The sequence below is a fragment of the Callorhinchus milii genome, unplaced genomic scaffold (genome assembly GCF_018977255.1).
Source record: "Callorhinchus milii isolate IMCB2004 unplaced genomic scaffold, IMCB_Cmil_1.0 Scaffold19, whole genome shotgun sequence".
In the NCBI taxonomy this organism is placed as follows: Eukaryota; Metazoa; Chordata; class Chondrichthyes; order Chimaeriformes; family Callorhinchidae; genus Callorhinchus; species Callorhinchus milii.
In genome coordinates this window covers 8,672,479-8,695,655 of record NW_024704760.1, presented here as the reverse complement: position 1 = coordinate 8,695,655, position 23,177 = coordinate 8,672,479, and the positions used below count along the sequence as shown (strand labels likewise).

General features: G+C 44.9%; 1 protein-coding gene across 2 annotated transcripts in view; it reads right to left on the bottom strand.

The window, feature by feature from the left end:
• Positions 1 to 1,796: 1,796 nt before the first annotated feature.
• LOC103179072 (alpha-1,3-mannosyl-glycoprotein 4-beta-N-acetylglucosaminyltransferase C) overlaps positions 1,797 to 23,177 on the bottom strand; it is a 40,610-nt gene continuing 19,229 nt past the window's right edge. For both annotated transcript variants that reach the window (XM_007894154.2, XM_007894153.2), the window contains exons 2-4: positions 8,844 to 8,978; positions 6,069 to 6,216; positions 1,797 to 4,697 (exon numbers count right to left, since the gene is read on the bottom strand). In XM_007894154.2, coding sequence (XP_007892345.2) covers positions 3,550 to 4,697; positions 6,069 to 6,216; positions 8,844 to 8,942 — 1,395 coding nt within the window. In that variant the 5' untranslated portion in view covers positions 8,943 to 8,978 and the 3' untranslated portion in view covers positions 1,797 to 3,549. The remainder of the gene's footprint in view (positions 4,698 to 6,068; positions 6,217 to 8,843; positions 8,979 to 23,177) is intronic.

Sequence of the window (23,177 nt, the reverse complement as noted above, 5' to 3'; positions counted from 1 at the left end):
CTCTCCCCATCCACCGCAACCATCCCCCCACCTCCCGGCTGCTGAGACCCTCATGCATGCATTTGTTACATCTCGGCTTAACTACACCAATTCCCTGCTTGTTGGCCTCCCCAACTCTTCCCTGATTCTGAACTCTGCAGCTCGTATCGTCTCCCGCACCAGGCTCCATCACCCCATCACCCCCACCCTCGCCCAGCTCCACATTCCCATAGGATAGAGTTCAAAATCCTCCTTGCCTTCAAAACCTCCACGGCCTTGCTCCTTCCTACGCCTGTGGCCTGCTCCACATTTCCCCATCTGGCCGGCCCACCATCAGCGGTCGGGCCTTCAGACTCTCTGCTTCCACCCTTTGGAACTCCATCCCACAGTCCCTTCACCTCGCTCCCTCCCTTGCCTCCTTCAAGGCACATTTCAAGACCCTCCTCTTCGACCGAGTCATCAGCCTCCCTCCTACCCTCCCTGCCCTTCACCCCTCCTGATCCCAGCCACCTGCTCGAGTCCAAATCCCTGACTGTCCAGCATCTTGGAACGTCCCACCGATGTGAAAGGTGCTATACAGACTGTAGGGTTGCATGTGAACAAATTGTCACTTGGCACAGATCTGGCGATTGGAACTGGCGCCAGAAGGAGACAATGTCTTCAGGGACGAAGATAAACAGATTCATTCGTTTGCTTTCTCGCGCTAAACTCAATCACAAATAGAATAACATTCTGCCAGAAAGTTCCTAAAACAAATGTTCGTATTGACTGCCACTGATATCATTTCCCAGAGACGAGGTCCTGAATACTGTCTGCCCATTAAACAAATGAGGCAGTCGGAATCTACAACCAAAGTCATTTTGTTACAACGTTTAATTATTGGTTGATGTCCTACTGAGAACAATCTCATTCAAAACATTCACAAGTTAGATGCTTTTCTTCCAAGGAGGCTTAGTTGGATTGAAGGCAACTGGCAAAGCGAGGTTCTGTAGTGGAGTGCACAGGAATGCTGTCCTGCAATTCGCAGGAAGGGACGATGAGGAATTATTTTGCAGATGGAAAACAAAATTACAAGTCTATGGAAACATTCAATATATTATAATGCTGTTAAATCTTCAGGCTTTTTGTTGCGGTTTGTTTACACCAGAAGCACTCAGTAAAACCCATTTAGAAGCAGCTCCTCGGAGCAGCGACATATTTAATGAGATTAGCAGGTCATCTTTTCAAGGTTCCAGCTTCTCTTTGAGTTACCTCTCTGACCTGCTGACTCCCTACCAACCTGCCCACTCCCTCCGTCCAGTGGGCTCTGGCCTACTCCATGTCTCCCGCCCGACCCGCCCTACCATCGGTGGCCGGGCTTTCAGCCTCTCTGCCCCCACACTCTGGAACCCCATCCCACGGTCCCTTTGCCTCGCTTCCTCCCTCGCCTCCTTCAAGGCCGGTCTCAAGAGCCTCCTCTTCGATCGTGCCTTCGGTCGCCCTCCCACCTCTCTGCCTTCCCTCACCCCTACCTCACCCCTCCCCCATGCCCGGGTCCCAACCGTTGACTGTACAGCGCTTTGGGACGTCCTCCCGACGTGAAAGGCGCTCTATAAATGTAATTTTGTTGTTCTTGTTGAATTTCACCCAACTCCACTGGGACCAAGGCAGACATTCTCTCTTAAGAGAGAAATTTGTATAAAGACATTTTACTGTATACTTTGTTATCCCAGCTCATGGCGATTTATTTATTCCAGTTGATGAGTCACATCCTGTAAGACAGGCAGAGTTGAGCGAGAGGTTCTTATTGAGACACTTGTCCACAATACAAGTAAAAATACAAGTAATCAACAAATGATTTTATTTCTGTACATTTTCAGTGCAACTTCAAACACGGGGAACGCCCTCAAGAGCTTAAAGAGAGAAAAACTTTCACCACCACATTTTGTTTACAATTTAAAACAAGCTAAAGTGAGATGTTCTCAGTGGAGTGATTTACTGTCTCAAAGTGAAGAGCAAGAACCCAGGTCCTCTCGCTTGTGAGGTGACCGCACTTCATTCATTGTGCTCAACGTTGACAGAACAGCAGTGGTTATTAACAGTGCAAGAAAGGCAGATTGTGCTTCAATTCATAAATGACAGTGCAAATACAACAAATACACAAAGACCTTCTAAACTCTCCCGTATATTTCCTGAAGATTCATTCCCAAAGGAAACGACTTTTCCTCAGAACCAGTCATGTGTCACCATCACAGTCACAACATCATGATCAGAAACCCGCATGTTATAATGAGAGATGTTGGTGCTGTTTGCTACAGCAACTTCAGGTTAGAATTCCTCCTGTGCTCAGAGCTGGCAACAATATTACAGGCAAAGACTTATTTGATTCTCCGTCTGCTTTCATAGCCATTACTCAATAAAAATCCCCCCCAACCACTACTGCTCTCCATTTATTAACCCCCCTCACCTCACTCTTTAATGGAATCTATCATAGGAGACAGAATAAGTGAGATAAATATACACAGATCAGTGAGTCTCATGGTTTTGTGAAGGTGGACCACATCTCACAAGTCTATCCTAGGGTTCGACAGAAATATAAAGGGGGATAATGTCATGGAGATGGGTTTTCAGAAGGCACATACCTCGCTGCAGCTCTCACCCCCACACCTCGCTGCAGCTATAAAGCTATGAAGAGATTGTTGGATGACATTAAGGCACACATTGAGTTGAAGGCAATTGGTTGGGAAACTGGAAACGTAGGGTTGATAAAAAAGGGAGGTTCTGTGATTATTGAGTGGGTGCTGAGGCCCAGCTTCTCGTGCTGTCCAGTACATCACTGACCTGGACAAATAAATAGACTGCTTTGTTTCTGGGTTTGTGAATGACTAAGCTCGGAGGTATTCTAAATTACGAAGACAGGCAAAACAAATCAGAAAAAGACACAGTAAAATGAAGCAGAACTATGGCGGATGGAGTTTAGCAAATCAGAAAGTGTGAGGTAGTTCACTTGGGATGGAAATAGCGATTTCTATGGTCTATCCTAGTCTATATATGGTATACAAATAGTCTATATATGGTCTAAACACTGGAGGGGGAGATAAATAAGCAGGGATAGATCCAGTGGCTTGATTTCATAGATCATTAAAATCTAATTCACTAGGAACAGCAAGCAGTCCAAGTAAATGAGAGGGTGGCATTCATTACACAAGTGCTGGAATATATATCTATATGCACAGCGACACGCTGTGCAACATGCTGCACGTTCTGTTAGTAAAGTGATTAGCCTCTGGTTGTAATTGGGGGAGGGATCTTTGGGGAAGTTGATGTGTGGATGAATTCAGCGCTCTGTCAGCCTACTCCACAACAAGGGTGCTATATACATGCAAGCTGCTGTTGATCATCAGCTGACTGAAGGATCAGATCAGACTGTGATTCCTCCATTCCTTCTCCATGGTCTAAGGTGCTGTCAGCGTCTATGCTCACACATGAAGCACGTGGGGAAGGATTGCAGTGCGAGTTATAGTGTGAGTCGTGGTGTGAGACACTGTGAGGCTCTGTCTTCAATGCAGGATGAGAGAGCCTTCATGTGGGCTAGCTGTGCTTCGACCAGATGTTTATGGTTCTGATAATCAGCCAGTCGTTTTGGCTCTTGGTAATGCGGATCCGCACACATTGCACTTCGTTACCAGCAGCGGTGTCGAGACCCTTCTGATCATATCGACCTTTTTGGAACTCCCCAAGCTGGACATAGTGTGAGCAGTCTTGCCCGCTCAGTGTCACTGTCTGATGCTTCCCAATCTCAAGAATCCCAGCATTGAGGACATCGTTCTGCCGTTCCACCAAGCCCGTCACGACCTGGATTCGGCTAATGTTGACTGTCTTTGTGAATACAATCGTGAAATAGTCCCCAGCAGAGGGGGATTTGCCCCAGAAATACTCCTCACTGTTGCTGTAGGCGTTGGTGGGATTATAATTTTCAAACACTTTGAGATTTGTGTAGATGTGCGCTGGAGGATTGTCTGGGATGTCAAAGAAATCTTCCTCGAAGTCGTCGTCCTTCAGGCGATTCTCGGTGCCTCTGAAGGAGGAGTAATAGCCGATGTGCTGGAACAGGGACGGCTTGAAACGGATGACATCCTTTTGGGTGAGGAGGCCTCGGAAGTGATTGAGCAGCCAGTCGCACGGCATCTCTTGGTAAAACATCAGCAGGAAGTGAGCCAGCCTGGGCAAGTCAGACCCGTGGTAGAGCTTGCCAATGTAGCCCAGCTTAGAGAACTCCAGTGTCACCCAGTAAGACCCCTCCTTGGAAGCCAGCACTTTTCTAATTGCACTTAGGAAGGAGTGAGAACATTGAACATCGTCCTCCAGCATCAAGTAATAATCCGATAAATTGGCACAGAGGTTCATCAGGAAGGCGTAGTCCACGTTCTGTTTGGACCTGAATGTCACTCGATCATCCTCATCATTGTAGTTTCGTTTTAACCCTTTCAGCGGGGGATAGTACTGCTCGGGGGCGTGGATGATTATCAGGCGGCCTGAGATAATGTGGTGAGCAAATTTCTGGGTGATTTTGAGCACCACTTGTGTGTTCCAGCCCAAGTCGAAGTCTGCCAAGTGAACCACCACCACCATGTCCAGGAGCTCCTCATTGGTGGATTGTGTGAAGATGGACTTCAGGGTTTCCTGCAAGTAATTGCCTCGTTTCCTTCTGACTGAGGAAAGTCCGACAGCCAGAAACTCTGTAAAGACAGGAATATTCATCATCACCAGCAATGGCACTGAGAGCCAGAGAAACACAACACAGCACAAAACAACACAGCTCAAAACTCTTTATACTGTATCACAGACCACCGGAGTCAGAGCCACACACACACTGACACACACACACACAAATATATACACACACACAAACACACACACTCACACACACGCGCAAATACACCCACACACGCACACACACAAATACTCACACACACATAAACACACAAAATACATAATAATAATAATAATCCTTGCATTTGATATAGTGCTTTTCACGTCCGGAGGACGTCCCAAAGCGCTTCACAGAACACACTGTAAAGTGAATTGACTGTATATTTGTGGGCGAACGCGGCAGCCAATTGCGCACAGCAATGTCCCACAAACAGTCTTAGATTGAAAATGACCAATTTATTATTGTTTTTGGTTTTTAGAGGGATTATTATTAGGCTCTGTGTGGAGACAAAATACATACACACAAATACACCCATACACGCACACACACAAACACACACACAAACACACACACTCACACACACATAAACACACAAGTACATACACACACGCGCAAATACACCCACACACACACGCACACACACTCACAGACACACACACACACAAATACAAACACATACACACACACGCAAATACACCCACACGCACACACACTCACACACACACACACACACACAAACACATACACACACATGCAAATACACCCACACACGCTACCACACACATAAACACACAAATACATACCCCACACACGCAAATACACCCACACACGCACACACACTCAAACACTCACACACTCACACAAATACACTCACACACACACACACACAATCTCGGATCTTGACCAGTCACCACATCCGCAATTACCGGCTGCAGTGAATTGACATGCACAGCGTCGATTATTGATTAAATTGGATTTTTTATGACTTGTGCAGTTTGCCTGTATCTCGGACTTGCCTGTATCACGTAAGTCATATTGAATGTGAGGGTCCTGACTGATATTGTGTGGGTTTTATTGTATTCAGCACGGGGAATGGAAGCTCTTACCTTGATGAATGTACAAAATACTTAGCAATAAAGACCCTGTGAAGCTGGCCCTCAACATTCTCAGGCAATTTATAACAACAATAATAATAGCTTTGATACAGCACAGTATTACCCTTCACAGTAATTACTGTTAAATGTAGTGACTGTATTTGAGGGTCAGTTTGGCTCAGCTGGTAGTACACTTGCCTCTGAGGCACTGACAAGGTGCTGACTGATCCCGGGCCGATACATGACAGAATTCTTACACCTTCCTCTAACCCACAGTTCCAAATAAGTTCGGTCTGACTTACTCTTTCTCAGCACAGGAAAACCCGCCAGGTACTGATAGGTGATGTTGATGGTTGAGGAGAGGTTGAGCAGCTCCCTGAAGCTCTGCCCGTTCCTCTCAGAGTAGAGCTGCTGCATGGCCAGTTCTCTGGCCAACCTCCTGTCTTTTTCCTGCAACAACACGAAATGCCTATAAACAATCGGTGTGAGGAAGAGAAGTGGTGGGGAGGCCATGGGAGCCGAACCTGGGCACATCCAGCGCCTTGGGATGTCCTCCCGATGTGAAAAGTGCTATGCAAATGTAATTTTGTTTTGTATCCTGGGCATAAACGGACAGTCAGTAACTGAAAACCTCAGTGATTTTCCTTCCTAGCCCAGCGATCCTATACTACAGCACAGAGAGCATACACGGGCTAGTGTGAGCTATGTGTAAACATGACTGTGTTGGATAAACAACAACAATAAATTACATTTACACGGAGCCTTTCGTGACGGGAGGACATCCCAAGGCGCTGGACGGTCAGGGATTTAATAATAATAATAATCCTTGCATTTGATATAGCGCTTTTCACGTCGAGAGGACATCCCAAAGCGCTTCACAGAAGCCACTGTAAAGATTTGGATCCGAGCTGGGGGTTGGAGGAGACGGGGTAGGGGATAGGAGAGTGGCTGAAGTGATAGCCAGAGTGGAAAATCTGAATCTTTGTTTCCAATCCGCATGGGCCAGATCCCTTTTCAATTCTCTGATATTAACCCTCTCCCAGTTGGGGATCTTCACCTTGTCCCATTTCATAACGATACTAAACTTGATGGTATTGTGATCACTGTTGTCCAGATGCTCTCCCACTGGCATATGCTCGACTTATTCATAGATTCATAGAATGTTACGGCACAGAAGGAGGCCATTCGGCCCATCGAGTCTGTGCCGGCTCTTTGACAGAGCAAGTCTTCCCCAGATACCTGTCCAGTTCTCCCTTAAAAGCTGTTATCGAATCGGACTTCACTGCCCTTTCGGGCGGATCATTCCAAATTCGAACAACTCGCTGAGTGAAAAAATTTCTTCTAACCTCCCTTCTGCTTCTTTTGGTAGATATCTTAAGACTGTGACCACGAGTCACAGACACACCTATCAGCGGAAACAGCTTTTCCCTATCTCGCCTGTCGAAACCTTTCATGATCTTGAAGACCTCTATCAGGTCCCCGCGTAACCTTCTCTGCTCTAATGGAAAAAGTCCTAACTTCTCCACTGTCCTCATAGCTAAGGTTCCCTATTCCTGGTATCATTCTCGTGAATCTCCTCTGCACCCTGTCCAGTGCCTTAATGTCCTTCCTGAAGTAAGGTGCCCAGAACTGGACGCAGTACTCCAGCTGAGGCCTAACCAGTGTTTTGTATAGGTTAACCATAACCTCCCTACTCTTATACTCTATGCCCCTACTAATAAAGCTCAGTACACCAAATGCCTTTCTTACTGCCCTATCTATCTGCTCCGCTACCTTTAATGAATCGCTTACTGGAACACCCAGATCTCTCTGTATGTTCACCCCCCTTAAGATTGAGCTCCCAAGTCTATATTGCCTCCTATCATTTTTCCTCCCTAAGTGTATCACCTCACACTTATCAACATTGAAATCCATCTGCCACATGTCAGCCCATTCCACCATTTTGTGTATGTCTGCCTGCAGTTGGTTAAAGTCCTTCTCACTATTTACTAACTTTGTACCATCTGCAAACTTGGAAATAGTGCTCTCTATGCCCAAGTCCAGATCATTAATATAGATTAGAAAGAGCAGTGGTCCCAATACTGATCCCTGGGGGACACCGCTGCACACCTTTTCCATTTCGAGAAACACCTATTAACCACCACCCTCTGCTCTGTCACTCAGTCAGTTCTTAATCCAAACTGCCACTGTCCCCTTAATACTGTGGGCCTCTAATTTTTTTATTAATCTCTTATGCGGGACTGTGTCAAAAGCCTTTTTGAAATCCATGTAAATAACGTCCACCGCATTTCCCTCATCAACCCTCGCAGTCACCTCTTCAAAAAATTCTATTAGATTTGTTAGGCAAGATTTGCCTTTAACAAATCCATGTTGGGGATCTCTAATTACCTCATGTTCCTCTAAGTAGAGATTTATTGTGTCCCGGATTATGGTCTCCAGTAGCTTTCCTACTACCGAAGTTAGGCTGACCGGCCTGTAATTTCCAGGTTTGTCTTTCTGCCCCTTTTTGTAGAGTGGGTAACATTAGCCACTCTCCAGTCTCTTGGCACCACTCCTGTGTCCAATGACGATTGAAATATAATGGCCAAAGCCTCCGCTATTTGAACCCGTATCTCCCACAGCACCGTGGGAGAAACCCATCTGGTCCTCGTGACTTAACAATGTTGAGCCCAGTCAATCATTTCAGAACTTCCTCTCTGTCTATAGTAATCTGATTTATGTCCTCTACCCTCTCATCCAATACTGCGGCATTTGGGGCATCCGTTTCTCCCTCAATCCCTCCGCCTTGCCCTCTCTCTCCCCCTTTTCAAGTCCTGCCTGAAAACCTTCCTCTTCGACCGTGCTTACGGGCATCTCCCAACCTCACCCCAACCCCCCCCAACTTGGAGTCAGGCACCGCCACTGTTAAGCGTTCTGAGATGCTACCCTGCATGGAGGGCGCTATATAAGTGCAAGTTATTATTCATGATGTCTGTCACAGCTGCACAATCTCCTGCCGTATCTCCCTGTCATCCGTCCCAAGGGACTGGTGGGTTTCAAGCCCATTGAGTCTCTCCAGAATGACCACGAACACTTACCAATATTTTGGGCTCCTCATCCCTCAGACAAAGGTAAACAAAGAGACAAAGAAACAGCAAAGAGCCACTGGTTACTGCTCGCTTCCAATAGCATCTCATTGCAGCACGATTCTTCTTTCTGGATCAGGAAGAGTTCTGAAAGGTAAGCGGCAGGTTAAGTGTAATAATAATAATACTAATCCTTGCATTTGATATAGCGCTTTTCACGTCTTCTCGACGTCTCAAAACGCTTTACAGAATATGCTGTAAAGTAAATTGACTGTATACTTATAATAATAATAATAATAATAATAATCCTTGCATTTGATATAGCGCTTTTCACGTCTTCTCGACGTCTCAAAACGCTTTACAGAATATGCTGTAAAGTAAATTGACTGTATACTTATAATAATAATAATAATAATAATCCTTGCATTTTATATAGCACTTTTCACGTCGGGAGGACGTCCCAAAGCGCTTCGCAGAACACACTGTAAAGTGAATTGACTGTATATTTGTGGGCGAACGCGGCAGCCAATTGCGCACAGCAATGTCCCACAAACCGTCGTAGATTGAAAATGACCAATTTATTATTGTTTTGTTTTTGGAGGGATTATAATTAGGCTCTGTGTGGAGTAAGGAAATTTGCCCAAGGTTTCGCCCTCTGCCTGGGATTGAACTCCGGTCTCTCACTGGCAAAGCGAGTGCTCTAACCACTGAGCTACAGGACTCCACATCCCTCTCTCCTCCACCAAGCCCTCAACCATCCTCTACCGCCCTTGGAAAAGGCTACCCCCTGAGACCCTCACAAAGGCCCTCACTTCATCAAACATCCTATCCATCTGACCTTCCACCTGCGGAGATTGTGAATAAGCCATCCAGCTGCTCCATGATCACCTCTCCTTCAACTCCCTCGTCCCCCTGAAATCCAGGACTTTCTCCAAACCCACCCAATCCCCCTAGTACAACAAACATTTCCGCTCCCTAAAAACCAAAACCCGGCTGCTCGAGCACAGATGGTGGAAAACTGGCCTGACAGTCCACCGCCAACTGTGGCTCGAGCATCTCCACAGCTACCGCCGTTCTTTGACACGCGCAGAAACGGTCTTCTACTCCAACATCTTCTTGGAAGCTAAACACAACCCTAAAATCCTTTTCTCCACCACCCACTACCTCCTCCGTGCCCCCCTTCAGGCCTCCTCAATCTTCGTATCAAACGCCAAGTGCAAGGAGGTCATGGACTTCTTTTCATCTAAAATTCACAACATCCGCCAGGCAGCCTCATCCACCTGCCTTTTGTCACCCAAGACCACACCCTCTCTGTCCCCCTCACCCTCCTCATCATCTGCTCCTACTACCAACCCCATCGTACATTCCTTCCTCCCCATCTCTCCCTCCTCCCTCTCACCCACCATCACCTTCATGAAACCCACCACCTGCTGCCTCAACCCCCTCCCCACCAACTTACTGGTCACACAGCTCCCCCTCCTCTGCCCACTACTGGCTGACATTATTAACCAGTCCCTCTCCTCTGGATCAGTCCCTGCCCCACTCAAAAGCGCTGTCATCACCCCCCTCCTGAAAAAATCTTCCCGAGATCCCTCAAACCCCAGCCTCTTCCATCCTATTTCTAACCTGTCCTTCCTCGCAAAAGTCCTAGAACGCGTTGTTGCCAATCAACTTCGCGCATACCTCTCCTCCCACTCCCTCTTTGAACCCCTCCAGTCCGGTTTCCACCCACAGCACAGAGACTGCGTTTGTGAAAGTCACAAACGACATCCTCTCTATCTGTGACCAGGGCTCTCTCTGCCTCCTTGTCCTCCTGGACCTCTCTGCCACGTTCAACACAGTCGATCACTCCATCCTCCTCCACCGCCTTTCCTCTGTCATCCACCTCAGTGGGACCGCACTCGCCTGGTTCGAGTCCTACCTCACAAACCGCCAGCAGTACATCTGCACAAACGGCTCCTCCTCCCGCTCTCACCCGGTCACCTGTGGGGTCCCCCAAGGATCCATCTTTGGCCCCCTCCTCTTTCTGAACTATATGCTCCCTCTTGGGGATGTCATCCGCAGACATGGGGTACATTTCCACATGTACCCGGATGACACCCAACTCTATTTTTCCACCTCTCTTTGCGACCCCCAGTCCCCTGATGTTCTGTCAGCTGCCTGTCAGATCTCAGGGGCTGGATGAGCGCAAATTTCCTTCAGTTGAAAGTCGACAAGATGGAAGCCATACTCTTTGGCTCTCGTCAACATCTCAAATCTCACGATTCTCACCTCCTCACCTATCTGATCTCCCCCTAAAACTCTCTGAACCTGTATGCAACTTTAGCATCAGGTTCGACCCCCAATTATCCTTCCTCCCCCAAATCCGGTTCCTCACCAGCACCGCCTTCTTCCACCTCCGAAGCATCGCCCGTCTCCGCCAATACCTCTCTCCGAAAGCCGCTGAAACCCTAGTTCATGCCTCTGTCACCTCTCGGCTGGACTATTCTAATGCCCTCCTCGCCGGTCTCCCATTCACCACCATCCATAAAATCGAAATCATTCAGAACTCTGCCGCTCGCATTCTCACCCACACAAAACTCCGCTCCCCGATCACCCCAGTCCTTGCCAGACTGCACTGGCTCCCTGTCCCAGAGTGGATCGACTTCAAGCTCCTCACCCTTGTATTCAAATCCCTCCACTCATCTGCACCCCCGACCTCTCTGACCTCCTCTCTCCTCAAAACAGTAGCCATTGCCTTCGTTTCTCCGGGTCTGGCCTCCTCCGCATCCCCCGAGTCCTCCACTCCACCCTCGGCAGCTGTGCTCCGAGGCTCTGGAATTCCTTTCCTCACTCCCTTCATCTCGTCTCCTCTCTATTTTCAGGTCTCTGCTGAAGACCTTTCTTTTCGACCGCGCCTTTGGTCACCTTCCCCCCCCCACCCTCTCCCTCGCTCGGCCCCGGGATCCGTTACTGTAAAGCGCTCTGAAACGCCATCCAGCGTGGGGGGCGCTATATAAATCCAAGTGGTTGTTGCTGTTGTGTTGGGATTTCTGACCCCCAGCTCGAATAATGACTTGACAATCCAAGAAAGGTATAATAGAGATTTATCGATCAGGATAATACATATAAAACAAACAGATTAAAAATAACAATCGTAAACTACCGGTTTTGGAGCAGTCAGCGGTATTGGCCCCTGCACATCTTCACTTGGCTGATCTGCTGCCTAGTTTGCTTAATGCTATGTTAGTTCTATGTTAGAACGGCCTAAGCGTTCTTCCCATTAGATCCCCCAATCAAAGGCCTGCCAAGTACTCAGGCTTTGCAGGTGTTGCTCATTCGACCAACCGTGAGTGTGTCATAGTTGCACTGTATGACTGGCACCAAACTTCTCCTTTTTAAAAAAATAATTGTGGCTTTTGATACAGAGCAACTTGCGCAATAAACCTCAGTGCCTGTACAATTAGTAGAATTGGCAGATGTTTAAAGGAGGATAGGGTTGTTTTACTAAGCTTTGTTAAAGGAATGTATGACTATCTTGGCGCTGTCAGCCTACTCTCCTCTCAAAGCTATCCGCTTTCCTACTCCAACGTTCCGCTGACTGACCATTTCTTCTTGAAACGAAACAGCTTGTTAGCTGGAGTGCAAAATGGTTGTTCCTGCCATTTTGACTCCTGGGAACCAGATTAGTAACTTTTAATGATCATAATTTTCATGCATTCCTGCCTTAAAACCTTCTATGTGTTATCATATTCCAACAGATGTGAAATGCCACTCATTTGATTTTCACAATTCTTAAAAAGAAATTACAGTTGAAATTAGTTGTTTCACTATTTGGTGAAATAAATGGACTTACAGGCTAAGATCAGGTGGAATTTCAGTCCTTTGGTCTGATAACTAACTTAGGCCTGTCAGACGCAGTGGGATTGGGTGTCAGGTGGTGAGCACCGAGACAGCACTAATATCCCAGGTGTTGGTGATGGAGTGTTATTATTATTATTGTTATGGAATTTCCATGTGTAGGTGGGATGCATGGAATTCCCAGCTTGGTTTGGATACTCTTAAGGATGTTGATGGGTTTCCACCAGTCAGCCGGGTCAGACACCCCGCTGACCATAAATAAAACTGTCCCCACACACACCAGTCCCCACACAGACACCTGGTGCCCCCCCTTTGCTGATCGTACTGGACAAACGCCTGTAGCTCATTCTTTTCGCCCCCTCCGGACAGTCTATGTACCCACTCACTCAGCACAATGGCTGCTGTGTAGGGCACAATTTATACTCTGAGCCATTGGGCCCAGAGTATCTTCCTTGATTAAAAAAAAACCTTCTCAGCTGCTGGGGCTGAACATTGTGTAATGTGACTACTTTGGGGGCATGAGCTGCCGAGCGTTGAGATGCTTGAAAGCTAAATGGATAAACACTTAGACTTATTGCGTGATGGGAATGGTGAAAAGGGGGAGAACAGGGGCATTACAAACTCCGTCACTGTTTAATAAACGAGTGAACATCTTGGGGGCTGGTTCCCCTCCTCCCATAGGATTCAAGTTATCAATTCACTTGTCAAATGTCTCACCATATAAATATAGAGAAAATAATAATAACAACAATAAGCCTTTCACATCAGGGTGTTTCTGAGTGCTTCCCAAGACAGAGTGTAAAGTGCAGTCACTTTGCCTTTGGGGAAAGTGAAGCTGTTTTGATGCTTTTCAAACATTTAAAAAGTACAATCGGCTCCTAGTGAGAGACTCCCTTCTCATGTAGCTCACCCCCAGCATTGCACTGGAGTGGAGTCAGCCGAGACTGCAAGCTCAAAGACCCAAGTGGGGCTGGAACCTACAAACTTCTAACTCGGAGGCGACAGTGCTACTGACTGAGCCAGGCTGACAAGTAAAGTGACCTGAGACCTGACCTGGTCGTGGTGAGAGGAGCTGAGCCACAGAGCAGCGGCCAAGATCTCACTGGGCTGTGGTGACCTGGGCTCAGACAGTCACCCCCGGTCAAACATTCCTAGCTCCCGGTTCCTCTCGCCCAAGTGGGTCACATGGTGTTGATAATAATAGTAATAATCCTTGCCTTTGATACAGCGGCTTATCACATCTTCGAGACGTCTCAAAGCGCTTCACGGAATATACCGTAATTGACTGTATATTTTGTGGGCGAAACACGGCAGCCAATTGCGCACTGCAGCGTCCCACAAACAGTCGTGGATTGAGTGACCAAATTATTATTACTTTTAATTTTTTAGGGTTTACACCTCTGCAATGGATTAACAACCGGGTTGCTACTCACTGCTTGATACACAGAAGGTGTGTGGAGGAAGCAAAACTTCCCCAACGTTTCACCCTGAATTACAAAGTTGATTTATAGCCAGGATGTTGACTGCAATGCGAGTCCATTTGTATTTGCACCTGTTTGAAAGCCTGAGTGGAAGGTGACGTCTAACCCAGAGGCAACATTTATACCAGGTTCATCCTTCAGTAAACATTAGTGAGGAATCCAGTGAGCAGCTGGTGTGCGAATGATTCATTGGAGATCAGGATTAGCAACCAATATGTAAAACTGATCCAATCAGCGTGGAATCAGCTTCAGGTAACCGCATTCTGACATTAATAAATCAGAATATCATTTACAAGCTCGACAAGCTGGTGCCCACCCAGGGAACCCTACAACTTTCTGCATCTGACAGAGAATTTAGGTTACAGCCTCCTCTCTGACTACTGTGTGTCCGATTGCACTTGGACAGGGCTCTTACACACACGATTCAACCTGGCGCAGCGGTAGGACTCACGCCTTTGAGCCAGAGGGTTGTGGTTTCAAGCCCCACATCGGGACTTTGAGCTCACGGTCAAGGCTGACTCTCCAGTGCAGTGGTGGTGGAGCACCGTATTGTCGGAGGCACCGCCCTTCAGATGAGACATTAAAGCGAGGACGGACTGTTCACTAGAACGTTAAGTGATTAGAACGTTATTCTATGGCACTATTTGGAAAGAGAAGAGAGTTTTCCATGGCGTCCTGGCCAATAATCTCCCAGATAAAATTGGCTGTTTGTGGATCATTGCTGTGTGCAAATTGACTGCTGAGTAATACATAAGAACAGGAGGAGGCCATTCAGCCCCTCGAGCTTGTTCCATCATTTTATTAGATCATGATTGATCTGTACCCCAACTCCAAAAACATTCTCAAAGTTTCTTCCAAATTTGCTTTCCAGAAACTTAACTTCTCTCTCAGCCCGGATCCATTTCCCTACAGCTGCTGTGTGCCTGACCTACCTGAGAGCTCGCACAATCCTCAGCTTTTATTCTGCTGAATAAAAGACAATTAGAGGAGCGAACTCCAAGAGCTGCAGGTAAACATTTAAGAGATACAAATCAATAGGTTTCATTTCAAGAAATGTCATTTATTCACAGATTTGCCCAGAAATGGCTGGATTTCACATGGAACAGGCCACTTGAGAAAATAATTACTGCAATTATATAAAAAAGGAACTTCCTGGAAACTGAACTTGTTAAAAGTTTGGCGCACCATGCGATCGATTGCTAATAAGCTAATCGATGGCAGGTTGGCAATGGCTCTCCTCTGACTTTAATCACACAGAACAAAAGTGAATTGTCCTCAAAGCGAATCCAGAGAAAGTTCAGTGTGTTTGATTTTATACCAATAAAGGAGCTGGGCTCTGCCCCGGCCACGACTCCTCAGAGCACGGGTTCTGCCTGACTATTAACACGGCATTTTGCAGAGTTCTAGCTAGACGCTATCCTGTGTGTATATATAAAACAACTTCTTGTTGTTGAGTGAACGATTTGACAAACTGCTGAATTTTTAATAACTCCGAAGCCAATTTTCTGTGGTTAAAAGAAACTGACAGGCAAACAGTTTCACAATAACAGCTGCTTTTAACAATTTCGCCAATTTGTAATGTGAATACATGACATTGTGTCCCGGGTGCGGTTGGACTGGACAGGCTGCAAGCCGTGCTCAGCTCTCCCTCAGACACAGTTAAACTCATTCTTGTCAAATGATGTGCAACAGGTTTCTCTTTTCTGAAACCATTTCTGGTTTTCCGGTTCATTTCACTCTATCTGGGCCAAGTCAACCCTGCAGCCAAGTTGCATACAGCAGTGTCTCACGCACAGCCATGGAGCGAGCGACCAATTTTATTTGGGGGATTGTTGGCCAGGACACCGGGAGGAACTCCCTTCTTTTTTCCTATAATGTCCACCTGAAGCTAAGTTTTTAGAAAGCAGGAATCAGGAGACGCAACTGATCCAGCACATCTCAGGGTGCGAGGGCATCTCAAAGCGAACTACAGGATATACTGTAGAGCTTAATGACTAATTTGTAGGTGAAACACCAACCAACTTGCACTCAGCAAGTCCCACAAACAGCTGTGATCTGGGGGATTGCCGGCCAGGAGGTTGGGAGAGATGAACTTTGTTTTCTTTTTGAATAGCATTTCGAGATCTAGAACATCCCCTTGGACAGGCACAGAGGGGACTCGGTTTAACATCTTATCCAAAGGATGGCAGCTCCAATGATGCAGGGCTCCCACCAGCAATGAATTGGAAGCTCAGCCTACACAGTGAGCTAAAGGTCTTGACGTTTACCTAAAGCATTTAACTAAAGAGAATACAGCAGCCAAAAGGGAGTCAGGACAGGCAGCTCTGAGCAGGGAGGCTGCTCACTCCCCACTCCACTGCCTCCGTTCAACTGGCTCCCGCCTCTTGCTTGCCCCTCATCCTCTCTGCTCCATCATCAGTGGCTGTGCTTTCAGCCACACGCCCTAAAACTTTTGAACTCTCTCCCTCAATCCCTCCGCCTTGCCCCTTCCTTCCCCGGTTTAGATCGCGCCAGATGACCTTGTTCTTCGACCTTGCTTATGGTCGCCTCCTCCCTTCCCCCTGGTTCGGCCTCAGGCTCCGCTCTGTTAAGTGCTACAAGACGCTGCCCCATGTGAAGGTGCTGTAGTTATTATTGCTGGAGCTTGACTGCGGAGCCAATTATATTGTGGAATGAGGGCTGCCATAGCCACAGATCTGTTTGGTTACATGAGCTGATAACCAGAACAAAAAGGCAAGGCACTGAAACAACTGCTGAGATGAGATTTGTCCACAAATTATGTCAGCTCATTTTCCGGGGGGAGGGAGGGGGCGCGGGTAGAGAAGAATTGCTGAAACGTAACCCCTACACCACCAGTAACCTACCGAGCTCAGTTCACCATCAGTCCACACGCTGCCGAGCTGAAAAACTACCATCTCACAGTGAAACGGCTGCTCATCAACACAGTTTAACTGCAGTCCTATTAATCCATATATTTCACAGGAACGACATTGTGTTTATCCATGTTACAATCTATTCTGTACAGCGCTTTGATATGTCTCAATGACATGATACTATTATTAAAAATACAGTAAATACAGTGATCCACTTTGAGACTCCTCCTGATGCGAAAGGTTTCCATAGTAAATGCAAAAATTATTATAATTGTTAAAGGTGTCCTGGCCGACAATGCCCCAAATAAACCTGGTCACTCACTCCATGTCTGTTTGTGGGACATTTCTGCGTGTAAATTGGCTGCTGTATTTGGCTACAAAATACCCAGTCATTAGCTTTACGTGAAGTTGACAGGATTATTGGTGTACATTGACCCAGGATGTAACTGGCATTTGGGCAAGTTTCCTTACTCCACACGCCCCTGTTCACCGAGCAGTAAACTGGAACCTGGTTGTTAGTCGGTTGGCAGATCATTTTTCCGGGGGTCATCAAAAAAATAATAAATTGGTCACTTCAATCCACGACTGCACGGCAGCCAATTGCGCACGGCAGTGTCCCAACAAACAGTCGTGGATTGAAAATGACCAATTTATTATTGCTTTGTTTTTTGGAGGGATTATTATTAGGCTGTGTGTGGAGTAAGGAAACTTGCCCAAGGTTTCGCCCTCTGCCTAGAATTGAACCCAGGTATTTTACTCGCAAAGCGTGTGCTCTAACCACTGAGCTACAGGACTCCACATCTTGCAAAAGATGAAGTAGGTGAAAGCTCATCTATCAACTGGATAAAGAGAGATCAATTCGGGAAGAGAATCAGAAGAGACAGGGAATTGGAACTTGGAGTCGTGAACCATAGTCCAGTTTCTAAAGAAGGAACTAAGACTTATACGACTGTCAACAACTTTATTGACGCTCTCAAAAAGGCAACAGTACAGCAGTTCCTGGATACCTTTTGGGTGATCGAACAGACAAACTGGATACCTTTGGCTGGATTAAATTGGACATTAAGTCGGACATTACTCCTCCATCTCTTCAGCAACATTTGGTTTGGCCAACCTTAATCGTTGTGAACTGTACGTGGATACATGAGCATTATTCTGCTGTATTGTTTTAACTACTTCTAACCATTATTAATCTGAATTAATAAGCATCTTGATTTTTTATATAAGATTTGTGCCAGTCTTTACTTCACTGCAGAGTTAAAATGGACCTCTAACAAATTGACGCCCGAACAGGGACCCTGTTGTGTTGAACTTTGACTAATACAAATTATATTAAAAAAGTAGTCAATTGAACTAAATAACCAGTGCAGTTGGGGGATTAGAAAAATGATCGATAACCATGGAAGTTTCAATGAAAGAATGTGGAGAAAAGATTACCCAAACATGAGGAGAATTTTAAGGAGAAGTAACGAGTGACACTCCGATTGAGACTTGTGGATGGTCTTTTAGCAGAATTAAGAGATAAAAAGGTAGTGCAAACTAACCAAACTAAAACTGCATGGATTAAAACCTTGCAGGTTTTTGTCGAAGTACAGAACTCTGAAATCAGAGATGTAAGAGAGTCGAAACTCATATAAAAGAGTTGTAAGAGACTCAGGAAAAATAAACAATGGAGCTCAAGGAAGCTCAAATGGTAAAAAGGTTCAAAGAAGCCCTGGAAAAAGAAATAAGAGAGTTGAAAGAAATTCACATAAAAGAAATGAACCAGCTGAGAAAAACTCAAATAATGGAGTTGAAAGAAACTCAAATCGGGCTGAAAGAAGCTCAAATGGAGTTGAAAGAAGCTCAGGTGGGGCTCAAAGAAACTCTGGATAAACAGGTAAAAAGGGCCCAAGAGGCTGAGGATCAAGTACAACAACAACAACAACAAGATTCCATTTATAAAGCGCCTTTCACGTCAGGAGGACGTCCCAAGGCGCTGCACAGTTGGGTCATGACCCGAGCAGGGGGGAAATGGTCAGGGTGAGGGGAGGGAAGGGAGGGAGCGAGGAGGGGGGAAATGGTAAGGGGAGGGAAGGGAGGGAGCGAGGAGGGGGAAGAGAGTCGAGAGGGGAGCTGAAGGCTCGGTCAAAGAGAAAAGTAAGTGACCTTATGGAAGATCTGTAAAGAGAACAGTCAAATAGAAGGGAAGAAATGGAATCATACATGCAGAGAGTACACCGTTTAGAAATTCACACCGAATATTATCAGGTCCAGGCAACTGATATCATGAGTCAAGAACAGGTATGGGGTGACAAGAAAAATGATTGTGTGAGAAATGTTAAGGGGATCCTGTGTCACGTGTTTCATGCCAAGAAGAAATAGAAAAGTTTAAAACACAATTATCAGCACAGCGAGGCATTATTTGTTCTATGATAGACAAACAGAGTGAGGATGATCCGTTAGATTGGAAAGAAATGAATAATAATAATAATAATCCTTGCATTTAATATAGTGCTTTTCACGTCTTCTCGACGTCCCAAAGCGCTTCACAGAATATACTGTAAAGTGAATTGACTGTATATTTGTGGGCGAACGCGGCAGCCAATTGCGCACAGCAATGTCCCACAAACAGTCGTGGATTGAAAATGACCAATTTATTATTGTTCTGTTTTTTGGAGGGATTATTATTAGGCTCTGTGTGGAATAAGGAAACTTGCCCAAGGTTTCGCCCTCTGCCTGGAACTGAACCCAAGTCTCTCACTTGCAAAGCGAGTGCTCTAACCACTGAGTTACAGGACTCATGAATGATGAAGCTTATCACTATAGGGATGTTGTTGTATAGAATATGTGTTAAATTATAAAAGAAGGACCTTGGTAGATCTAACTTTATTCTGGACGCAGAGTATAAGCTGGATTCTACCCATGTTTCTGATCAGTTTGAAGTACAGGAATGTGTTAAGTCTGACTCTGCTCTCGACATGAAGTAGAACCAGTTCCTATCTGTACTGATAATTCCACAATTCATCAACGGCTCCAGCATTTACACTAACGACAAGTCACAAAAATTCCTAAGGGTTTCGTTTGCATCAGCTCATCTGTTGATTTACATTTGCTCCTTCCACTCCATAAATTGTGAAGCCGACGCCTTTGCGAAACCAGGCGATCGAAGTGGGGCAGAGACACGGGTGTTTGTGAGGACTCCTGTTTCTCTCTTCTCCCCTTTTAAAAAAAAAGTGCTCAGGGTCACCGGCTGCTTGGGATGAGCACAGGTGTGGTTGCAGCAGTACTTGATTTTTTTTTGGCAGGTTATGAACCTGAGCTGCTGGACAAACTTGATTTTAAGGCTCTTTTGTACATTTGGGGAATTTTAATACAGGTGTTTATGATATGTTTAACCATGTTATGCTACAACAGATGATGGAAAGTCCAAGAAGAACAGACGATCGAAAACCAAACGTACATTGATAAAAGAATTAAAAGAAATGGCAACAAGATTAAAAGTAAAACCGGAGACTTTTTTTAAAAACAAATACAAGAATACAGACAGCAGTCGGGGAGCATCCGAATTTATAGAGCGCCTGGCTGTGGGTTCGTTTTTAACAAACTCAGTGACCAAAAAAATAATTGGAAATTGCTCCCATGGATGTGTAAAATCGGGAATTTATGGTATGATCCAAGGACAGCCCCTGCACATGTCACACACAACATATTTCTGCAAACATTCCACGCTAAAGAAAAACAGAGAAAAGGTGGTAGTAATCAGCCAGCCAAAGGATAAGGACAAATTTGAAAGTCAAATTAATCCCCCAAAATGTGATTCTCCCAAATTTACATTACACGTATGATGACTAAACCATGTTACATTTACATTACATTTACATTACATGCTGTAGACTTCCTGCATTTGATCTGGCAACAAGGGGGAAAGGCCGAGGCTATCAGAATGATCAAAATGGGCTATTTTGCTAAAAATCCCTGGAAGTTGAATCAAGATGCATCTCAGAGACAGTACAGAGGTGATCACAGTAAATGGTAAGGGTGCCGCGATGGATTCACATATGGAAAACTGTTAAAAGAAATACAGGCTCCAAAATACAACAGGGAACTAAGCCACCAAGGCCTTTCTGGCCACAATATGGTTCCTAGGTCTCTGTGGGGTACATTGCAGTCCTTTGGATGGATATTTGGGGAAAGCCAACAGTCACAGCATGAGTTTGAGACCACGCTGCATATTACTGGTCGACTAAGATGCTTCCCTAACTGTTCTCTGAGAAGAGTAACCTGTACAGGCGTAATATTCCTACATGATTTTAAAGCTAAAGGTTTTCCCTACAGGAAATTTTGACTGAACTGTCCATGAGAATGCCTGAACACGTATTGGTTGGATGGCATATCCAAACCAGAACTGCAAGCTCTTAGCCTTGAAAATTATGTAAATAAGTTAGTAGAGGATTTAGCGTAAGCTAATCGCAATAAAAATCTGGAAAAGTATGCAAAGAAAAGAAGAAAATTATGTAGATCAAGGAATAAAAGAAATGGCAAACGAAGAAAGATTTATCATATATAACATGGATGATATTGAGGACTTGTTGAAACAAACTCAGAACAAGATTAATGAAATGATTGGAAACAATGCTAAAGAAAATAATAAAATTGCTTTATCCATAAAATGTAATGTTTATGGATCATGTTATGCAAATGCTTGAAAATATGTTGTGTGATATTAAGATGGGCCAAGTGTTGAGGATAATCAGTTAGAGATAAGGACTTACAAGGGTGGTATTGCAAAGATTTGAAGGGCAAGGAATCTGTAGAGCGTAAACTAAACATTCCAAGACCCTCAGTGTTATGTAATCTTGGCTATGTTACATTGCATCCCGGTGAACACAAATGCTATAATCATGACAATCCTAATGTTACTAGTAAATATTCTGATTTATTTTATGTATCTTTTACATTATCTGTTCCTATGTTTAAACCAGATGAAGTATACACAAATCAAATAAGAATACACTCGCTCGGTGTGACTGAGAAGGTCATTTTCAAAGAAAGGAAGGATGTACCAAAGATAATGATACAAAGAAAAGACAAATGGATAGTTCCAAACTTAAGAGTGTTGTGTACAGACAGGACACAGACAAATCCGCAGGTGAGATGCATTTGAAGTAGAACAAGAAATCTGAGGTTTAGCTGAAGAAGGTACTAATCAGGAAAATATTAAATGTCCAGTTGAGTTAACAACATTGAACGGGAATCGTACTAGAATTGTGTACAAAATAAATGGACAATAGTGTGTCATTAGCACAGAAAAACATTTTATCCATCAAGAGTTGACATGGCCCATCAGTGATCCAAACTTTTCTATAACCCCAAAATATACGATACAGGTGGGGCAGGTATCAAATGGCACCTGTAGCACTGTTTACGGAAATACTAACTTTGCACGCAGAAAAGCCAGATATCGAAATTGATAAATATTTACCAAATCCTAGAATTCTAATCAGTCGACTGACTTTGAATTTGATTAACTTAATGAAAGGCAAAGATACGCATTTGATGGAAATTTTCAATATTATGGATAAGGTTCAAAGCTGAATGAAGGAATTGCTCTCTGTTGGTGACTATCAGCTGTTGATAGCGGGGTCATTTGAGGAATTAATCTTTATAGTGGTAGAATTTATGCTAGTTATGATTTTGTTTGTGATGATTTGTTGTGAATGTCGGATCCTGATGATTTGTTGCAGATGTTGGATTATGCGTTGGACAAAAAGGAGATTTAAGAAAGCTGATGAAAACATGAACGCCTTTATGAACTATTAAGAATGATTAAAAATGTTAAAGTAAGTTGGAGATCAAATGCCGTGGTGGCAATGAGGAGAATTGTACTGATTTGAATTAATTACAGAAATGATAGTGGGCCTACGTTTGTAGCCTTGACCCATTTCTGTCAGGACTGTAACAATTCTGTAATTAATGTATTAGATATTATCTGAAAGTATAATTGTAATGCTTGATTTTTTTTAAGGTTTTTAATTAATCTGTATACACTTTTAGAATGTAACCTGCCTCATGGGGGTTGTTTGTTTCAAACGACTAACGTAGGGCCCCTGAGAGGGTACATGTGCCAATTAGCTCAGCAGAAGCCGGTAGAGATATATTAGTTCGACCCC